The following is a 22,293-nucleotide window of genomic DNA, read 5'->3' on the forward strand; positions in this document are numbered from 1 at the left end:
GCTCTCTAAACTTAAATTTTAAATCATATGTAATTTACGTAATTATGAAATAATTGTTGTAATGGCCCTGAAGATGGGCATCTGGCCCGGAACCGGTCATTTTAAAGTGAAGGAAAGCGATCTGGAGTTTGAATTTGGACATTTTTATCATCATCCAAGCTCATAAACAACACTCTGATGACGCCTAGGTCTTGTGACTAGACAATAGCGCTACGAAGACCAATTCAGTGATTAGGGAGAGAGTGGCCTCGCACGTACGGTAGAAACGAGACGGGCTGCATCATACTGGAAGTGCAGTCCCAACGGCCAGCGCAACGTTCTCTCTCGAAACAACTAAAATATTTTGCATGAAAATGAACATAATGGTGTCCTGTCATTCGTTTTATAATGTGTCTGACCACTATCCATCCAGCGAAGAACTTTCTTGCTCCATCTTCCATCCATTCACGGGACTACATGTTCTCCCTCTTCACTTTTACGTTAGCGAGGCGGTTGCCGGACATGGATAGGTGAACCTGATCCAGATACAATGCGCGCCGCGGAGTAACGACGAGGACTGCCGAGCCGTTCAGCCTGGATGTAGTTTTTAGGTGGTTTCCCACGTCCCAGTAAGTGAAATGGTTCCAATGGCTCTGAGCACTATGCGACTTAACTTCTGTGGTCATCAGTCGCCTAGAACTTAGAACTAATTAAACCTAACTAACCTAAGGACATTTCACACATCCATGCCCGAGGCAGGATTCGAACCTGCGACCGGAGCGGTCGCTCGGCTCCAGACTGTAGCGCCTAGAACCGCACGGCCACTCCGACCGGCGAGTAAGTGAATTTTGGGCTTGTAACCGTGTCCCGCCTCACACAGACGCTACACAAACGTTTAGAAAACGTTTTCACACTTGCAGATGAGACTTTTTCTAGGTCCAGACGGGTGAAATACACAGATTTCGTCTTGCTGGGTGAGGGGAGGCGGATTACAATAGATGTTTAATTTCTTTCAACTCATCATCATCATCATTTAGTTTCAAGTATATCAGAAACTTGGTTTTCAAACTGTATTTAGTATAAAGAATTTATTTCACATCATTTTTACTCTTTTCTCTTGTTTTCTTATCTACGTAGACGTTTTATTCAATTTCTCGAGTACAAAAGCTCATCACTTGGTTATATGATTTAATTGTGAATGTGTACAGTACTTCCCGATGTGATGGATATACATTATTTTAGTCTTACTATAGTTGGTTTTTATGTCTACTCTCAGACGTACTGTACACATTTGTTCCATTCCTTATTAACGCCGTATGTGGGCGGTCAGTTTGTTTGTCAGCCATGCTGAGGACCTGAGTTGAATTACGGTTCAAATCCCCGTCCGGCCTCCAGATTTAAGTTTTTCGTGATTTCCCTAAATGCCGGGATGGTTCCCTTCAAAAAATGGTCCAAATGGCTCTGAGCACTATGGGACTTAACATCTGAGGTCATCAGTCCCCTAGAACTTAGAACTACTTAAACCTAACTAACCTAAGGACATCACACACATCCATGCCCCAGGCAGGATTCGAACCTGCGACCGTAGCGGTCGCGCGGTTCCAGACTGTAGCGCCTAGAACCGCTCGGCCACCCCGGCCGGCTGTGCGCTTGTCGAAAGATCCCTTCCTAAAAATTGGAAAGTTGCACAAGTCACACCAGTACCTAAGAACCAAGGAGTAATCAGCTGAATTACAGACCCATGTCACTAAAGCAGATTTGTAGTAGGATTTTGGAAGATAGACTATGTTCGAACATTATCAGTTACCTCGAAAAAAATTTATTGACAAACAGCCAACACGGATTTAGAAAATGTCGTCCTGTGAAACACAACTAGGTCTTTATTCTCAAGATGTAATGATTGCTATCGACAGTGGATATCAATTTGTTTCCATGTCCGCCCCCAGTAGCTGAGCGGTCAGCGCGACAGAATGTCAATCCTAAGGGCCCGGGTTCGATTCCCGGCTGGGTCGGGGATTTTTTCCGCTTAGGGACTGGGTATTGGGTTGTCCTAATCATCATCATTTCATCATCATCGACGCGCAAGTTGCCGAAGTGGCGTCCAATCGAAAGACTTGCACCCGGCGAACGGTCTAGCCGACCATGTTTTAAGATTTTCTCATAAGTTGCTTGTAATCGAATTGCGTGCCTATGGACTATCGTCTCAGTTGTGTGACTGGATTCGTGATTTCCTGTCAGAAAGATCACCTTTCGTAGTGACTGACGGAAAGTCATAGAGGAAAAAAAAAAAAGAATTAATACATGGCGTTTCCCAAGGAAGTGTTATAGTCCTATCTGCTGTTCCTGATCAATATAAACGATTTATAAGACAAAATGAGAAGCCCTCTTAGTATTGTTTATAGGTGATGCTGTCATTTACCGCCTATTAAAGTCATCAGATGATCAAAACCAATAATAAAATGATTCTGATAACGTATCTGTATGGTGCGAATAATGAAATGTGTGAAATCATCCACATGAGTAACGAAAGGAATCCGCTAAATTTCTGTTACACGATAAATAACACAAATCTAAGGGCTGTAAACTCAACTAAATACTTAGGGATTACAATTATGAATAATTTAAATTGGAACAATCACATAGATAATGTTGTGGGGAAAGCATACGAAGGGCTGCGATTTATTGGCAGAACACTTAGACAATGCGACAGGTCTGCTGAAGAGACTGCTTACACTACGCTTATCCGCCCTCTTATGGAGTACTGCTATGCGGTGTGGGAACCGCATCAGACAGTACTGACGGGGATATCGAAAAAGTTCAAAGAAGGGCAGTTCTTCTTGTACTATCGCAAAATAGAGGAGAGAGTGCCACTGATATGATACGCGAGTTGAGGTGCCAATTATTAAAACAAAGGTGTTCCTGGGCGCGACAAGATCTTCTCATGAAATTTAAATCACCAACTTTCTTCTCAGAGTGTGAAAACAATTTATTGATGCCCACCTACATAGGGAGAAATGATCATCATAATAAAATAAGAAAAATAAAAGCTCACACGGGAAGGTTTAAGTGATCGCTTTCCTCCCGCAATGTTCGCGAATGGAACGGTAGAGAAATAGCTTGAAGGAGGTTCGATGAAACCTCTGCCAGGCACGTAATTGTGAACTGCAGAATAAACATGTTGATGTAGATGCAGAGGATGACACGGCGACCGGCCGGCAACGGCTGGTATTGTGAGCTTAATCGTGGAATGACTTTCATTCGGTTCCGAATAGTTTGTTATTGTTGTTATTGTGCCTCATTCCCTGCACTATTCGCCCCGATGATCTGCCGGTTACTATTTGTTCACTACTTCCCCTCTTGGATTCTGTGACTACGAACGTTGTGGACATCTCTGAGTGCTAATGTATGTTACACTACTTAACACCTCTAGATACTGCTTCAACGCAGCGAAACCGGTCGTGTGAATCATTCATCAGTTAACAACTATTTTCTGTTTCATTCAAGTTAAATTTATCATGACTTCAGTTAATTACTGACGTTTACCTGCACCATTATCAAACAATAGAATATCATCAACAAACAGGGGGTGGTTCACGAATGTCGCGTTAACGGTTATACTTGGTTCTTCTTTCACAATTTATGGATCATAAAGCTTTCTCTACGCTCTTTGGGTTATAGTTATGGTGATATGGAATCTTCTTTACTGATTATTGTCATATTTCTGAATCCTGAGTTATCCTGATGAAGTCTAATGGAAGCTGTCAACTTCTAACCGGGCCCGAGAAATAATAAATACCTTAGAAACAGCTTGAAATTCTATTTTCAACGTCATAAATCAAAGGGAGGGATACAATTAACCAGACATTTTTTCGATCTGGAAGAATGAGTAAATGAACGGCAGTCGTTGTAAATGTTTGGCAGCTGGGCGTGTAAACATGTCACAGGAAATACACCTCCGGCAGCGTCAGTGTGACTGTATTGGTACATTTGCATAGGAGCTGGCTGACAAAGAAGCAGGCGAGAGGCGTTGTCGCGTAGCGCCAGCTTTGTCCCTGCCGCATCCGACATCCAGGCTCCCCAGTCACTCGGAAACTCGACGTTGGGAAGCAAGACAACCTTTGGAAATTTTGCCCAAAGTTGTTACTGATTAATTTTTAGATGTGTAGCAACCAGGGGGGAAAGTAGTTCAAACTTTATGTTCAAAAATACAATTGTTCGAATCAAACAGGATCATCGGCCTAAATAAAAAGAAAGCACCACCCCTCCGTAGTGTACCGGCAAACATTGCTAGCTCCTGACGAGGCTCGACTTCCTGTGACCACTACAGTTCTGGAACGGGATCCACTCAACTTCATGAGGCTACATGAGCAGCTGCTTGATAAACCAAATCACGAAATTGACACACAACGATGCAAAGTAGCTTACAACAGGCTGGAATCAGCTAAATATTATTATTGTAAAACAAGAAATGAATAAAAAACGACTACGAGAGGGCATTATTCACGCATGGTGCTGTATTTACGTAGAGTTTGTCTCTGACGAAAACTTTGGAGACATTACGGTACATTTGCATAACGTTAGTTCTCGATGCGTGTGTCAGTTAACGAACTCACTTTGTGAAAGGAGTAATAAAGGATGACAATACTTTCTGTGTGTAGCATCAGTCATAAGCCATAACATTCATATGTGCAGCAAAAGATACGTTGACGTTACTGTTTATAACGTTTAAAGGAAAAACAAAGTGAAAACTCTAACTAGCATTTTATATCAGGGCCTAAATTGTGTAATAAATTACCGGAGGAAATAAAATGCAAGGAGCGATCAAAATGTTCCCGTTGGAGGGCATTGATGCAACGTATATGCAATTCAGCGTGAGTTCGATGCGGGTATATAAGCACCGACATGTAGACAAGGGGTTAAGTGCGACCTTCGAACGGAAACTGTTTGATCGACTCTTATAAATAACTAAATTACATTCATATAAAAAGGCAGTAAAAAAGTACCTCTTAAATGATGCCTATTGCACTATTAAAGAAAATAATCTCCATGTCACATTACAATCTTCGTTCTCGTTTTTTAACAGGAAAATCATGAACCAAAGGCCTGTACTGCACTATATTAATATCTCACCGTCTTTGTGAGCTTAACATCACACTCGGCAAAGGGGGATTCTGAATCAGTTTTTCAGACAGGCAGAAGGGAAGATATGGAGATGTAACAAGTGCGAGGCAGCTTGGTTGTAGTCCTGATGTCATCTGAAAGTGTGTGCAGTGATAAATATTGAGAAACTCAATGAACAATGTACAGATATTTTTTTATGTTAGCAAACTTATTTGTTCCAAGTATTTATAATCAATAAGGGGTGATGCACTGGGTATAAACCGAAAAAGGTAGCGTATTTATTACGATACTAGTCTCGGATTCTGGAAAACAGATATTCATGCTGTGTCCTGTTATTCTGGTTTAGGTTTTCTGTGGTTTTCCTAAATTATTTCGGGGATGGTTTCTTCAACAAGGACACGGCCGACCATCTCCCCTATGCTCATTAAACACATCTGTGTATCCTCCCAGCAGAGGTGCTTCATAGACCTCGCCCAGACAACGTTATCTGTATATACTGTATTTCTGTGTCTGTATGTATTACTTGATTTTCCTTTTATTTAGCTGACAAGTTATATATCATTGTAGAATTATCCCTGGATGAATAAATCACTATATTATACTAAAACGGAGCGACCCCACGTATCTTATTGGAAGCGAATTGGCAAGAGTACGGTCAGGAAAAGAAATGCCGGACTCTTCCTCATCTGTAGCTTTCTAAGGAAGCATGAGTTAAAAGGCAACTTATGAAAGCTATCCTTCAGTATTATTCTCTGTCTACGATACTCTTCAAGGAGGAACGGCGGCAGAAAATGAAAGTTTCATGGATCAGCTGCGCGACCTCGGGTAGGTTTGTTTTCGGCACAAGGTCGCTATATAAACACACAACGAACTCCACCGGGAGAACAAGAGCGAGGGTTCGCAGTGGACTCATATGCGAAAGAAGCGGAGCTCAAAGTCCTGCGCGGCCATCCTGATTCGGGATTTTGTCGATCACTTTAACACGCTCACGCTGGCGCTGTGAATTGCGTTTCCCTCGCTGTGGGGCGGCGGGCGTATTCATGCTTTCCTCTGTCTGGCGGTGATACTTTTCCTGTTTCTCGCCGTGGGACGGCGGTCGTATTCAAACGCCCTACGCAACTATTTTAATGTATTGAACTTTTCTTTTTAAAACCACGGGAGATCACAAAAAATAATTTTCCACTAAATTAATCACAAATTGTGTGATAGGTTATTTGTTCAGAAAGCTCTCTCGTTGAAGGGTCAAACAAAATTGGATTCCGACATGTTCGCTGCGCCTGGGTGATAGGTAATACATCACACGTTATTGTATTGCCGGTGGCTTAACTGGTAGAGTCGATCGTGAACCACCGCTGGTGCACGCCGTTCACTGGGAGGATCTAGTGTCAGTCACCAGTGGTACACGCCGGCGTGAAAGTGTTAAACAAAATCCAGAATAGTTCCGTGAAAAGGCTTGTGACATATTTATTCTACTCATGTTCTGCAACATACACTCCTGGAAAGTGAAATAAGAACACCGTGAATTCATTGTCCCAGGAAGGGGAAACTTTATTGACACATTCCTGGGGTCAGATACATCACATGATCACACTGACAGAACCACAGGCACATAGACACAGGCAACAGAGCATGCACAATGCCGGCACTAGTACAGTGTATATCCACCTTTCGCAGCAATGCAGGCTGATATTCTCCCATGGAGACGATCGTAGAGATGCTGGATGTAGTCCTGTGGAACGGCTTGCCATGCCATTTCCACCTGGCGCCTCAGTTGGACCAGCGTTCGTGCTGGACGTGCAGACCGCGTGAGACGACGCTTCATCCAGTCCCAAACACGCTCAATGGGGGACGGATCCGGAGATCTTGCTGGCCAGGGTAGTTGACTTACACCTTCTAGAGCACGTTGGGTGGCACGGGATACATGCGGACGTGCATTGTCCTGTTGGAACAGCAAGTTCCCTTGCCGGTCTAGGAATGGTAGAACGATGGGTTTGATGACGGTTTGGATGTACCGTGCATTATTCAGTGTCCCCTCGACGATCACCAGTGGTGTACGGCCAGTGTAGGAGATCGCTCCCCACACCATGATACCGGGTGTTGGCCCTGTGTGCCTCAGTCGTATGCAGTCCTGATTGTGGCGCTCACCTGCACGGCGCCAAACACGCATACGACCATCATTGGCACCAAGGCAGAAGCAACTCTCATCGCTGAAGACGACACGTCTCCATTCGTCCCTCCATTCACGCCTGTCGCGACACCACTGGAGGCGGGCTGCACGATGTTGGGGCGTGAGCGGAAGACGGCCTAACGGTGTGCGGGACCGTAGCCCAGCTTCATGGAGACGGTTGCGAATGGTCCTCGCCGATACCCCAGGAGCAACAGTGTCCCTAATTTGCTGGGAAGTGGCGGTGCGGTCCCCTACGGCACTGCGTAGGATCCTACGGTCTTGGCGTGCATCCGTGCGTCGCTGCGGTCCGGTCCCAGGTCGACGGGCACGTGCACCTTCCGCCGACCACTGGCGACAACATCGATGTACTGTGGAGACCTCACGCCCCACGTGTTGAGCAATTCGGCGGTACGTCCACCCGGCCTCCCGCATGCCCACTATACGCCCTCGCACAAAGTCCGTCAACTGCACATACGGTTCACGTCCACGCTGTCGCGGCATGCTACCAGTGTTAAAGACTGCGATGGAGCTCCGTATGCCACGGCAAACGGGCTGACACTGACGGCGGCGGTGCACAAATGCTGCGCATCTAGCGCCATTCGACGGCCAACACCGCGGTTCCTGGTGTGTCCGCTGTGCCGTGCGTGTGATCATTGCTTGTACAGCCCTCTCGCAGTGTCCGGAGCAAGTATGGTGGGTCTGACACACCTGTGTCAATGTGTTCTTTTTTCCATTTCCAGGAGTGTATAAATGACTGCGATCACCGACCTATAAATCATTTGTGACTTTAAAAATATGGGATGGTGGGTAGCCCTACATGTTGCAATCAGAGTTGCATAATGTAGTGGGACGAAAACAAAGAGAACTTGGAAAAGTACTTAGGAAAATTCGTTCCTCCGTCCACGTGATTTATTAATAAACCTCAAAACATCGGCAGTACTTCCTGAAGCACCGTGAGGAAACGTTACACATCACCTTATCCCGTACACGCAAGATGAGAAACAATAGTCCCGTTGTTCTAGGAAGAAAACGTGCCCATCCCTGTTAGCCAGTGATGTGCCCGGCTATCATTCTTAGTGTTCTACAGTGTGACGACAATGCATGCTACAGGACTGTAGTCTCCACGATAGCGTCCAACATCAGCCAAGACATTATGACCTTCTGCTTAGTAGCGTACTCTTCCACGTTTGGAACGCAATATAGCAGCGGTTCTGTGTCGCATGGCTTGGTCAAGTCCAAAATAGATTTCCGGAGGTATGTGCCATCAGATTTATTTGCGCAGGTCACGCAATTCCCATAAACTAAATGCCGGTATTATTGGGTACGGAACTGGCGCCCGATTGCCTCCCTGACATGTTCCACCGGGTTCAAATTAGGGGAATATGATGTCCAAGACATCAAAGTAAGTTCGCTATCATGTTCCTCAAACCACTGTAGCACGGTTATTGGTTTGTGAAATTTACAGTTATCCTGCTGGTAGACGCGGTCGCCGTCACGGGAGACATGTAGATGTAGATGGTGTGCAACAAAGTTCACATAATCCACAGCTGTCATACTGCCCAAGGGAGCCCATGTGAATGCCCCTCATAGCATAATACTGCCTCCACCGGCCTGCGTTCGTGGCGCGATGTTCCGACTAGCCGTTCGCCTGGATGGCGGCGTATCCGGACGCAACCGTCGACCAGGTGTAACAAGAAACGTTATTCTTGCGACCAGGCAACGCGTTTCCATTGTTTCACGGTCCGGTCTCGATGACCTCGTGCCTAATGCAGTCGTAATTGACGATGTCGTTGGTCAACGTGTGAACATGTGCGGATCGTCCGCTGCGGACCCCCGTGGACTATAGTGCCCGATAAACAGTGTCCTCTTAAACACTTTGGCCTGCACCAGCATTGTATTCTGTCATCAAATCCACCACAGATCGCCGTCTGTTCTGCGTTACAGAGCGGAAAAGCCTCCGATTACCACGTTCTGTGATGAGGGTTGTACTTCCAACACCTACATCTTTACCAACCAGAACGTGAGTGACGCTATCATGTGGATTTTTAGTCTGAAGTATGTTCTCGTCCTTACGAACAGATGCAATGGCATGCGAAGCAACAGTTCAGCCGGCAACAGACAACTCTAAAACGTTAAGGCAGCCAAGTACACTGCTTTTGCAATGCCCCAGCGTCGAGCCAACACTTTTAACCGCACTTTCTGGTGCGTTTACTCCATACAAAGTAAATGGCAGTCGTTCCGTGTTGTGTCCAGATTCAACCTTTCATTCTTTTTCGGTGTGCGCGATGAGTAGAAACTCCCTGGCACATTAGAACTGTGTGCCGGACCAGGATTTGAACCGAGGATCTTGCATTTCATGGGCAGTTATTCGGGCTTGGAAAGCTCAGTCGGTATAGCGTCTTCCACCAAAGGCAAGGTTCTTGGTTTGAGTCCCGGTCCAGTGTTAATCGGCTGGGAAGTTTTACCCCGTGTTATGGTTCCACACGCACACATCAATGTAGAAACATCACTTCTTGTAGCGGACGAACTGTCATGGTGTAAGAAACTCATTTCCCGAGGCAGATCATTCTGCCCCGTTATAGCTCTGCGGATTTTGACTTCAAGGGGACATACAGGCATCCTTCGGATCGTCACTGAGCTTGCCGTTACAATGGCGAGGTCAGGTCACTGCAGAGCCCATACGCAGCCTTCCGTCTTAACTCCTTACTTCTGGTTTACCTCAGGGAAGCGTCTTGGCTCCTCTTCTCTTCAACATTTATACCAACGACCAGCCATTGACCCCAGGCACAAGGAGATTTTTATATGCAGATGACCTAGCCCTTGGTACGCAGAGCTCATGCTTTGAAAGAGTGGAAAGAAACCTGACAACAGCACTTAGAACACTGTCAAGCTACTACAAACGGAACCAGCTCAGACCAAACCCTTCGAAGACACAAGTGTGTGCCTTTCATTTAAGGAACAGGAAAGCTAATCGTGAGCTACATATTGCGTGGTCAGGCATCCAACTCCAGCATCATCACGCATATAAATACTTGGGAGTCACTCTCGATAGAACTCTGACATTCAAAACTCACTGCAAGAACACCAAAATGAAAATCTTCGCTCGAAACAACCTAATTCGCAAACTAGCGGGGACACAGTGGGGATCACATCACAAACTATTCGCTGTTCTGCAATGGCACTGCGCTTTTCTACTGCTGAATATGCTTCTCCAGTCTGGTACAGGTCATCTCATGTCAGACAAGTAGACATTGCTCTCAACGAAACCTGCGGGTTGATCACAGATTGCTTAAGACCTACCCCAACTGATAAGCTCTACTGCCTGGCTGGAATAGCGCCACCATGGGTACGCAGAACAGTGGCTGCCAACAAGGAGAGACTGAAAGTGGAACAGGACAGTGCCCATCCACTGCACGGATATAATCCACCACAGCAACGGCTGAGATCGCGAAAGAGCTTCCGGAGAACATCCGAGAAGATCACCATTTCACCAGAGAAGGCAAGGCTGGAGTTATGGAAGAAGTCGACGCCTCACCTGCAGACGCCAGAAGCTGAAGAACTACCACCTGGATACAGCGAGAGCTGGCTGGTGTGGAAATCTTTAAACAGATTACGATCAGGAGTTGGAGGCTCTGAGCACTATGGGACTCAACATCTTAGGTCATAAGTCCCCTAGAACTTAGAACTACTTAAACCTAACTAACCTAAGGACATCACACACACCCATGCCCGAGGCAGGATTCGAACCTGCGACCGTAGCAGTCCAGGAGTTGGACGATCCAGAGACAACCTGAAGAAATGGGGCTTCATAACAGAAGATACGTCCTGTGATTGTGGACAAGAACAAACCACAAGCCACATGCTCCAGTGCCTTTTGTGCCCTACATCCTGAACGAAGGTTGATCTCCTGCAAGCCACTCCAAGCGCCTTCGAGATTGCAAAGTACTGGACGCTTGTAATACATATATATATATATATATATGTGTGTGTGTGTGTGTGTGTGTGTGTGTGTGTATGGCTACTGTAAATTTGTATGTTTCTGACTCGAGAATAAAATAAACTGCTGGTTCACTATTCTACTTGCCCTCCGAGTTTGCATTGATTGGGATCATTGTTTCTCGTTCTTACAACTTCACAAACGCTAATTTTCCATACTATATTTTGTGCAGTATGTACTTTGAGGCCGATGCATTGGAAGTGAAGTGTGATTTCCAGGTCCAAAAGAGAAACAGGATCATCTGCTACCTTGTTAGGTCTCTGACCTTCATATTATGGTCCACTTGGTTTCTGATTTTGATAAAGTACGATCTGTAATCATCTTTTGTGCATGCAGCAGACACGTAAGTTAACGAGGGCAGCGAGTGTACGTTGCCGTGCGATTTTGTGTCTAAGTGCCAAAGAAGCGGGTGACAGTTCGAGACCTGGGGTCAGACTGATACCTTATCACTCCATATGTTGTGGAGCGTCTGCGCGTCGACTTGGCATCGTAGGCACGGCAAAATGGAGCAGACTTAAGCATGTGCTCTCTGCTACTTCAGACGATCAGCTCTGCTGCCCTTGAGGTGTTTGCCACATTGTCTCACATTAGCAGCTGGAGAGCTGTATTCTTTAAATTTCTTCTAAGGCGTTGCCGGACGTGAACGCTCGGTTTTGCAGTTATCCAAAAAATAATTTTCTTCAACGCAGGGTACGATAAAGATGGTGAACCGCCCGGATAGGCGAGGGTGTTAAAGCGCCGCTTCCGGGACAGGGGGGGGGGGGGGGGTGCGCCGGCCCCAGATCGAAGCCTCCCGGCGGGTTAAAGGTGAGGGTCGGTGTGCCGGCCAGCTTGGATGTGGCTTTTAGGTGGTTTCCCGCATCCTACTAGGTGAATGCCGGACTGGTATCTACGCAGTGTCACAAGATATTAGCTAGTGAAACTAAGAAAAGGGAAAGTAAGGAAAGGAAGACAGCTTTTTGAGAGATACTCCATTTCCAAATTCGGCTGTTATGCGTAATGAAAAAATTGCAGCTTGTTCACAGTAATGATAGGCTTACTCTGGATAATAACGAGAGCTCCTCACCAGGCCTCGAAGGCCCAAGGAATGTGTACCAGCCTCCGTCTCATCTTCTGCCTTGCGGCATAATGTAGATGCAGTATGGAGGGGCATGGGGTCAGCACACAACTCTCCCGGCCGTTTTTCAAACTCTCAAGACCGCCGAGCCGCTACTATTCGGTCAAGTAGCTCCTCATCTGGCATTACGAGGCTGAGCGCATCCCATATCAGTCCTCTAACCACGTAAAAATCCTTGGCAGTACTGGGAATCGAACCCGAGTCCTCCGTATAGCAGTCTTCTACCTTGACACTGCATAAGTAACGTTAATTCTTCAATATCTTAATTAAATCTCTTCTTTTTAAACAGAATTGCCACATCTGTGGACCTAACTCTCACTGATACATAGCATAACACGAAGAATCACAGATTTTCATCCTTTAGTAGGAAAACCTCCTGCAAATTGACGTATCGTGTGCTTTCCCGAAGTTAACTGCTAGGGTTACATAGAACACGTCACTATCTCAACAACATTCAGTTGCACCAAAATATTCAAGTTCTTTTCTCTCTTCAGTTAAGCCAGGAAGAAAGACAAGTTAATGATTAACACCTCGACAATATTAACGTCATTAGAGCCGAAGCACTGCTCTGATGGAGAGGGAAGCGGGAAGAAAAAGGAGAGAATCTTAGGTGACCAGCTGAAGGAACCCTCCTGGCATTACTTCGAATTATTTAGCGGAACTACGAAACTTGCATCAGAATGGCCAAACGGGTGTTTGGATTCGGCGTCTCGTGCAAACAAGTCTGATGTCTTAACTACTGTGTAATATCACGTGATTACACATTTCGACTGATTGGCATTCAGCGCGGACCAACAGGACGTAAGACTGATTTGCTCAAGTGTTCCGCAGGTACGAGCAGTAAGGACGAAGACTGATTATCTATGTGTATATCTTGCAAACACAACGGTTACAACAGAGGATCACAGAATATATTTCACCTGATGACACGCTAAAGTTATACTGCTGCCAGATCTCATACGTATGAGATTACGTTTCCTAATATCGCATAAGATATAGTCCGAGTGAGGATACACATTATTTAAGGCACTGGTCTCGTGTAAGCGATAATAAAAGCTGACAATTCTCATTTAATAAAATTTTTGTTGGTTCCATGAATTATTTGTGACGAATGCCAGCCTGGTTCCCTAAATAGTCCGCCAACACTTTCATACTATCCATCTGAGCGAGGGTCTGGTCACTAAAAACCTTGATGTCTGTGGTACGTCTAACAGTCTACCTTTGTATGATGTGCCTGAATGTATGGATGTGGATGCTCTGTAATTATTGCCTTCACGACACATGATATGTGTAACAGTGTGTTGTTCAGAAACAGGACAAGTTATTATAAGAATCGAATGAGATGGCACAGAGATTAAGAGGTTGGACTGGGAACAGCCAAGTGCAAATGCATGCCCGGTATCTATATTTACCCTCTCCATCACTGGTATTCTTCTTGATCCTTATATTATCCAAGATGGTGCTTCCTCTCTAATTATCGTGTCGTTCGTGGAACTTTCAGCTTTAATTTTTCTCAACAATAATTCTTATTGCGCAATATGATGTGTGCTCACAGCAGTAACCATCGCTTATTCACGCTTGCACATAGCCGAGTGAACGGAATCGATGAGTAACTGAGGAACATTTTGCTGTTAAACTCCATCATCGAAAAGCAGTGAGGTGCTGACCTAGCTACAGTTCGTGTGCCCGTGGAATCCCCAGATACGTGTACAAGGCCGGGCAGCACGCTGACCGCGACATTGAACTTATACTCTCAGCTTGTAACATGCTGAACTCTGTGACGACAACCGAACGCGGCTGCTGATAGCTAAGACAATGGATTCGCATTTGGAAGGGAGGCGGTTAAAATCTCCGTCCCGCTATCCAGATTTAGGTTTCCTGTGGTTTCCCAAAATCGCTTAATGCAAATGTCACCACAGTTCCTTTGAAAAGAACACAGCAGATTTCCTTCCCCAGGCACAGCTTGTGCTCCGTGTAGTGTTGTAAAACTACCGTGGACTTCGGTAGACCGTCGTAAGTACCCGTAGACTGCGGTAGTTTTCCTGGTAGTTTTGGTCAGTTAAGTTCGCAACCGCGTTACCTGTACGTTGTTAGGTATGCTGCACACCTATCGGGCATTGCCTCGTTTCGATCGCTTTGTATGCGTATGCGATCAGTGTCGTACTAGATTCCCCTAGAGACCGGAAGCGGTGAGCCTTCTAGAAACTGAGTGAGGATATATAAAGGGCCATGTAACCTAAGGAAAATTTAGGTTCCACATAGTTATCTTGCTGTCTGTTACTTGTAAAAGCTAAATTGAAAATCCCAATATTTAATTCAGGTTTTATTCGAAAATTGTTGATTTGTTACGTGAAACAAAGGGGTGTTGTAGCAAAAATAAAAAATATATATCATACAGGTATTTCATAAAGCTATAGAAAAAGCAAATTTACACAAAAAAGATGAAATTAAAAAAACACAAGACGAAAACATCAAACGTCGCTTCAACACTTTGTCGAGCTTATATAAAATACGTTTCTGTTATTCACAAGCACCTTTAGTACTTCTTAATAATAACAGGAAACTCTTACTTTTGATCATGATGAAGAACGTTCTAATGAGTAAACAGTAACAACAACATTTATATACATTTTTATGTTCGTGCGTGTAAACTATACTTGCATCAGAAGTAAGCGCTTTGGTTACCTGAAAGCGCAGATGTTATGCAATCAACTAATTTTTATTACTTATAAAATTCAGTTTATATTTTGTAAGTATATAAAATACACGGTAGACTAACAATGAACGAAGTGCGGTTCTAATTACGTGCAAAACAAACAAATAAACAAACAAACATACAAAAAACAAAGAGAAGTCGTCGGCCCTAGGTTCCTCTCCCGCACATTCATTTATATTTTTTCCTTACCAATGCTACCTTCTGTGATGACGAACATCTGCATCTAGAAAAAAGGAAAGAAACTACAATTGCACCAGACAACAGCACAAATGTAAAAATTTAATGTTGATCGATTCCATCCCTATACCTTCGAGAATATAAATAAGAATTTTTGAAGATCAGTATGTCTGCACTCCCGTCAACACTTATTTCTAGGAACACCATGAGACTATCAGCATAATATTTCAAGAAGTTCTGTCACTCGATGTAGAAGGGCAGTATCTTATCGTTATATCACCAGGACATTCACCATCGCTCGAAGTAAGTAGAAGCCATTTTCACGAAGACGGCTAGGAGCAGTCTAGCGCTGACATTCTACGTTCTATTTCTGCTGTCTGTTTTGACCATTTGTGTGTTAAAGTTCACGATCGTCTCTAAGCAGAGTTACTCACGAACGGCTCTATTCTTGTCTTATTGTAATAACACCTGTTTCCAGATGATTAGTCCATAGTAGTGAAATTACACTTTAGGGACATTCTAAACACATTTCCTTTCTCATGTTATGTCTAAGCAACTTTTTTAAACTACTGCCTCATTATGCCACTCATTGCGATGTATTGTGTTATTAACACATAGCACCATCTCTAGTTGTACCGAAGTGAACAGTAACACCGAGTCTTAGTAATCTGTGTGGTTCCAGTACCCGAAAATTGACCTGCTTCCCATTCACCTGTCTCTGGTAAGTGTAATGTTACTTTTTTTCTTCGTGTGGTCGTAGTCGTCGTCGTCGTCGTAGTAGTATTAGTAGTAGTAGCAGTAGCAGTTGTTATCGTTGTTGTTGGTTATTTTATATTATTATAAAGCCAGTCATAGACCACAAATGCTTATCAATCAGATTATTAATTTCAGTCAACGATGACCCTCTTCAGATCTGAGTAAATGCAGTATGCTTCACAATTCGTGTCACTGTGTATTTTGATGGTACAGTCACATTAATTGGCCCCACAAACTTCATCACAGAATCACTTGTATGGCCAATTAACGTGACTATACCACAAAAATATGCACTCACATGAATTGTGTAGTGTACTGGATTTACTCAGATATGTAGATGCTCATCGTTGACCGAAATTAATATCCTGATTGAGAAACATTTGTGGTCCGTAACTGGAATGGATTTATAATAAAATAGAATAAACAATTCCTGGAGCACTGGAGAGCCTTACTACAACTATGTCGCAACTCGTGTTATTTTTATTGTTGTAATGGTTGTAATAAGTATCTGGACTCCAAGCAACCACATATACTATATAAATCTTCCTGACAGATTAAAACTGTGCGCCAGACCGAGACTCGAACTCGGTCCGGCACACAATTTTAATCTGTCAGGAAGTTTAATATCAGCGCACACTCCGCTGCATAGTGATAATCTCACATATACTATATGTTCCTTTGATATAACAGGATATCTTGACTGATCCCCTAATTATCTTGATCATGATTTAGACCTCTCTCGAGTCATCTAATGGTTCGTAGGAGCTATTTTGTCCAGTGTACGCCTGTATTTAGTATATATTAGTTGGTTTTCTTTTCGTCAGCTCAAACAGGAGTATTAAAATTCGTCTGCCACGTTAATATAATTGTGATTCACATATTTATAACGTGCCCCAAATCTTGCCCGTAATGTAATTAAATATACTGTTGCATGCAGATGACAGCGCGAAACCTATTGTAAGAACCATAAGGAGATATAATTCACCCACGAAAGTGCTCGGAATCTTCTTTAATGTTGTTAATAGATCTGGGGCCTTTAGCATGTGGATTAAACGGAGGCACAAAGAAGATGCAAAGAAGAACTGAACGGTTTGCCATGGGTTTTTATCGTCACAGAAAAGTTAAACGAACTGCATTACGACACGCTATAAGAAAGACGTTATGCACCACAGAGAACCTTATACTCAAATTTATGATAGTCGGCATTCTAGTCCCAGGCAAGAAACTTATTACTTCCTACAATATACGTCCCCTTTCTTGATGACAATAACAATAAAATTACAGAAACTCTGGCTCATGCAGAGGGGTATGGTCATCCTTTCTTCTGCCACCCTATCCAAGAAATAGGACAAAAAGTAGTAAAATTACTCTTTTACACCATACACTATACACCACACGCCTTACGGTAACTTGCGAAGTACCAATGTAGAGTTGTTCGTTCCGTTTTTACATTTTAGGATTTATACCTTTCTTTAATTCCACTAATAAAGTGCTTTGACAGTGCCGTACGATATGTCGTTTTCAATATAATAAAGAAAGATAAAGACATCGGTGGCATTTAAAAGGGGACAGTAAGTAACTTTCGAGCTCCAAACTTTAGGCATGAGATATCGGGGAAGAGATTCGCCGAACTGTCTTGAGATCGTCTTGAGGAAGAGGATTTCACCCTGGCACGGAATAGGCGTGAAGGCCCACAAGGAGCGACACCAGGAAATAGCCACAGTCATCCACAGTTTCTCATCGATATTCATATCGTATCGAGAGAGTCCACTTTGTCTCCTCTGCTACGCCTACGATCGTGTTGTGGCCTTCTTGTATTCTTACGTTTTCCGTTGTTCGCAATGTCCGTATTTTTCAAAGCTCCAGCTTTGCTTTAGTATACAGCCACCAGCGAACGTGATAATTTTATATGAATGTAGCGTTCAGTTTCTGCTCTCTGGTTTTTCGCAAACGGTAACTGATTACAGCTACAGGACAGTTGCAGTGTGTACAATGCCGTTAAGTAATTGATTGAATGTGGTGGAGTTGTGTGTGGCAGATGAAGACTGTGGGAGAGTGCGTGCTTTCCACGGAGGGGCCTACGCGTCAGCACGCTGCGTCAGCCCTCTCCTAATCATTTGTAATTACTCCGACGCGTCTCGAGCGGGTACTCGGAAGGAGCCTGCATGTGGAGTACGCACACTGTTTCTGATAGTTGAGATGATATTATTTCATGTTCTGGGGAGAAACATTGACCAGCTGTATAGAGTCACTAGGAGTGTTTTGAACTTATTTCGCTGTGCGAAGGCGAAACGTTCGAAATAAAGGCTCTTCATTACCCTCCTCAACAGCGGTCCCCAAGCAGAATTTAGATCTGATAGCAAGTTGAAGTTAGTTACAATGAAATGTCAAGTATCAGGCAGAGTCGACTGTGTACTGCAACATATCTGCAGTCTAAAAAGAAGAGCACGCAATTTACGATGTGCAAAGAGCGAAATAGAAATTCAGTACTAGTGTCAAGTATATCAAGTATGGGAAACGTGGCAGGTAGGTGCGGATCATGGGTTCTGTCTAGGAGGGGGAAGGGGGGGATGGCAAAAGGGGGGGGGGTGCAGTCTGTTAAGGACCCCACACATGAGCGACGGATGACAGCGATACGTCGAATGCGATATCGCTGCGATCGGTCTCTCGACTCCACCGTGCCATACACGAGCGATTTGCCGAACAATCTCAACCTGTATTGCGAGCAGCACGGTGGGGTCAAGACCTGCAATGGAAAATGAACTGCTTTTAGCAGATATTGCAGTTGATCTCCGTATCCCTACGAATACTTGCAAAAAATAAGTACAAGAACTGGAACTGTAATTTGTTAAACTTTTTTTGAAACACTTTTCTTGGGAACTGTGGTTTACTTTACAGAATATATATTTAATTTTTCACTGACACCAACTGGATTGTGTCCATCTTCCCAGCGAGCTAATATAATCTGTTTTTCTTCATTAGTCATCGATTGTTTTTTTTGATTTATTAGTCTTATAGATTAACTGCAAGTATTTTCACAATTTGTTTGCAATCTCGACATGTCTGTAGAGATGTTGTCAACAGCATTCCCACTGATTACCATTATTCTTGTTATAAATTGCATGAGGGAGAGTTAGATTATATGACGTGACAGCTTACTTGAGTATAGCTTTGTAATCAATTTTCCCTGAACATTTAAATTAAAATGACCTTTTAACATTATAGTCGTTCTGTTTAGAAGTTAAAACTTCAATAACGCTGTAATTTTTTCATAACTTCAGATCACCCTGTGGAGTCAACCGTATCGCGACTATCACTATGAACTTCCCATCAATTCTACTTCTATAGCACAAGCTTTAAAATGCTAATCACTGGAAAATCGGAGGGTGTACTATTACTTCTTAATATAAATGGCAGTTCCAGCCTCCATTTCTTGTAGTAGTTCGTGATCTGAATAATTATAAATTCTAATGTAAAGTTCTTACTCAATGTTGGCAAAGCGAAACTAATCAGAATTGCACAACCAGGCTTCATAACCAGAGAAACGAGTTGCGGCCATATTGCCACACATCGTTCCCTACCTGCCAAGCAGCAATATTGCAAGCACGAATCACATGCTATCGATCAGATCGCCTGGGATTTCCATGCGATCATATCGGTGTTCAGCGACCTCCCTCCGAGATTTGCCCACACACGTCCGAACTACGAAGCGATCAGTCGCCCATGCGACGAATCGCTGCGCTCGTGTGTTGGTCCCTTTGCTGTTCCTCCCTACCGCCGCTCCCCCCTTCCCTTACCCAATGACGGTAAGTTATATTTTTTAGGGTGGGGGTGGGGGGAGCGGCGGTAGGGAGGGACAGTAAGAGTCTGTGGCACCTATCCCCTCCTACCCTCCCCCTCCATCCCCTAAAAAATATAACTTATGTTTATAAGGAGACAGCTACTTTATTTTCAACAATCAAGAAATGGACTTCGGAGTTCAGCAAGTTCGTAAGTCTCTCGAAGATGCCGAAGACATACCAAAACTTCTACCACAGATGAAAACTTTGAGAAAGGACACGATGAGGTATCGTACGATCGAAGACGAAAGATGTGTGAAATAGCTGAACATAGTGACATTTGAGAAGAAAGAGTACATTACGTTTCGCACGAAAAGTTAACTGTGAGACACATCAGTGAAGGACGAGTGCCACAGATGTTGAATGCTACCACTGCAAAGGGTAAAAGGAGAAGTGGTGAATAATATGCAAATTTTCTTGAGGAAATTAAGTAAAGAATATGTGAAAAAATGTATGGATTGCAAAATTTAGAAAAATCACACTGCACCTGCGCAAGCAGGTGCTTTCGCAACACTGTAACCGCGGCATATGGAGTGCGAATTGTTGGAGTATCTACCTTGTTCCCCAGATTTGGCCATCTATGACTTACACCTCGTGTCACATCTAAACAAATTTGTGATTTACAAACATTTTATTTTTATTTTTTATGTATTTATTTATTTGACCCGATCTAATTATGACCATCGGGACCTCTTACATCGGACTAGTGTTTTCTACATACAGTACTTGTTTTATATCACAGTTACCTAAGAAATAACAATTTTAATAAGACAAATAGCACTCTAGCGATTTGAGTTTGTATAGTGACAATGTAAGTAAATAATACCAACTATGACTTTTGGTCCAGTGAAAATGGCGAACATTCCAGAATCAAACTTCCGGCTTGGAACCTGCACGCTAGAAAAAGTTGACAAATTACATTGATCTGACTGGGGGTTATTTCGCAAAACAACTGTAACTGACCTAAGAAACACAGTTCTTTATGTTTACGCTGCAAAGTGTTGTCCTTGACCTCATACAGTGATCCCTGTAAAAGAACAAAGGTGACTATATGAGTCATTTGTCTCAAGCAACGATGATTCTTTCGTCTGGAATTTAGACAACATTGATACAACAATAGTCGACGATTTACCGCGTATTGCGTATTTTCTAGAATGACACTTCTAACCGTAGGCTTCCGAAGTTGAGTCACTTTGAACAATATACGAAGTTATAATTTATTAACTACCTCCTAATATGAAAGAAACTGGAGTCAGCATGAGTGACAATGGTTATAGCTGGTGGTATCATAGGTAATCTCACTTACGCACGATATTTTTCAACTCTCTCAAAATGCAGTGCAGTGCAAGTGAGAATTCTTCTCACTTATGTGAGCGAAGTACACGGAAATTTGCTACCAGGAAGGTGAGAACAGAGTAAACACTGTCTAGGTGATACGAGCTACTGCCACTGTGTACTACATCGGGGACTAGCAGTGCAAATTATTCACATCAGAAATGTGGAGACGACTCACCTGTAGTGGGCAAGCGAGGCTGCAGGCGAGCGCAATGTTGTCTTCGCGGTGAGCGGCGGCGAGACGCACGGCGGCGGCGTGGGCGGGACCCACGCGCAGCAGCAACAGCAGGAGCGCCAGCAGCAGCGCCATGGCCTGGACTGCCACAGCGACGGCCGTCCCGCAACTGACTGCCCACTAGCCGCTGCGCGCCTCTGGAGTCTCCGCGCACCGCAGCGCCCCTACCGGCACGCTACACAAACACACTACACACTGCTCCTTAGCCTGTGTTGGAAGGTACAGCGGCATCCAAGCTCAGTTCTGAGGGGAGTCACAGGTATTGCTATCCCCCTCCTCCTCCCCCGCACCAACCACCCTAATACACTATGATGGTTCAAATCCCTGTCCGGCCGTTCAGATTTAGGTTTTCCGCGATTCCCCTAAATCGATTAAGGCAAATTCCGGGATGGTTCTCTTTCAAACAACGCGGCCCATTTCTTTCTCCATCCTCCCTTAAGGGGGGGTTGGACGTGAAACGGGCCGACTTGGAGCAGGAGAGGCACCACAGGACATTTTAATTTACACTGTCTATACTTTTACAAATAAATTCATAAAACTCTATAAATGCTAGAAACGTAGGTTTGACTTTCCTTAATCTTTCTTCTAAGATAAGTCGTAAGGTCAGTATTGCCTCACGTGTTCCAATATTTCTACGGAATCCAAACTGATCTTCCCAGAGGTCGGCCTCTACCAGCTTTTCCATTCGTCTGTAAAGAATTCGTGTCAGTATTTTGCAGCTGCGACTTATTAAACTGATAGTTCGGAAATTTTCACATCTGTCAACACCTGCTTTCTTTGGGATTGGAATTTCGAAAAACTGATCTTTAAAAAGTGATCCTTTAATTTTGTTGTGCAGTGTATTTGGAAGAAGG

General features: G+C 44.0%; 1 protein-coding gene across 1 annotated transcript in view; it reads right to left on the reverse strand.

Moving 5' to 3' along the window:
• LOC126183191 (proto-oncogene tyrosine-protein kinase ROS) overlaps positions 1 to 21,530 on the reverse strand; it is a 597,756-nt gene extending 576,226 nt beyond the window's left edge. The window contains exon 1 of the mRNA XM_049924934.1: positions 21,383 to 21,530. Within this exon, the coding sequence (XP_049780891.1) occupies positions 21,383 to 21,514 (132 nt within the window). The 5' untranslated portion in view covers positions 21,515 to 21,530. The remainder of the gene's footprint in view (positions 1 to 21,382) is intronic.
• Between the last annotated feature and the right edge of the window lie 763 nt (positions 21,531 to 22,293).

The sequence above is a fragment of the Schistocerca cancellata genome, chromosome 4, assembly GCF_023864275.1.
Source record: "Schistocerca cancellata isolate TAMUIC-IGC-003103 chromosome 4, iqSchCanc2.1, whole genome shotgun sequence".
In the NCBI taxonomy this organism is placed as follows: domain Eukaryota; kingdom Metazoa; phylum Arthropoda; class Insecta; order Orthoptera; family Acrididae; genus Schistocerca; species Schistocerca cancellata.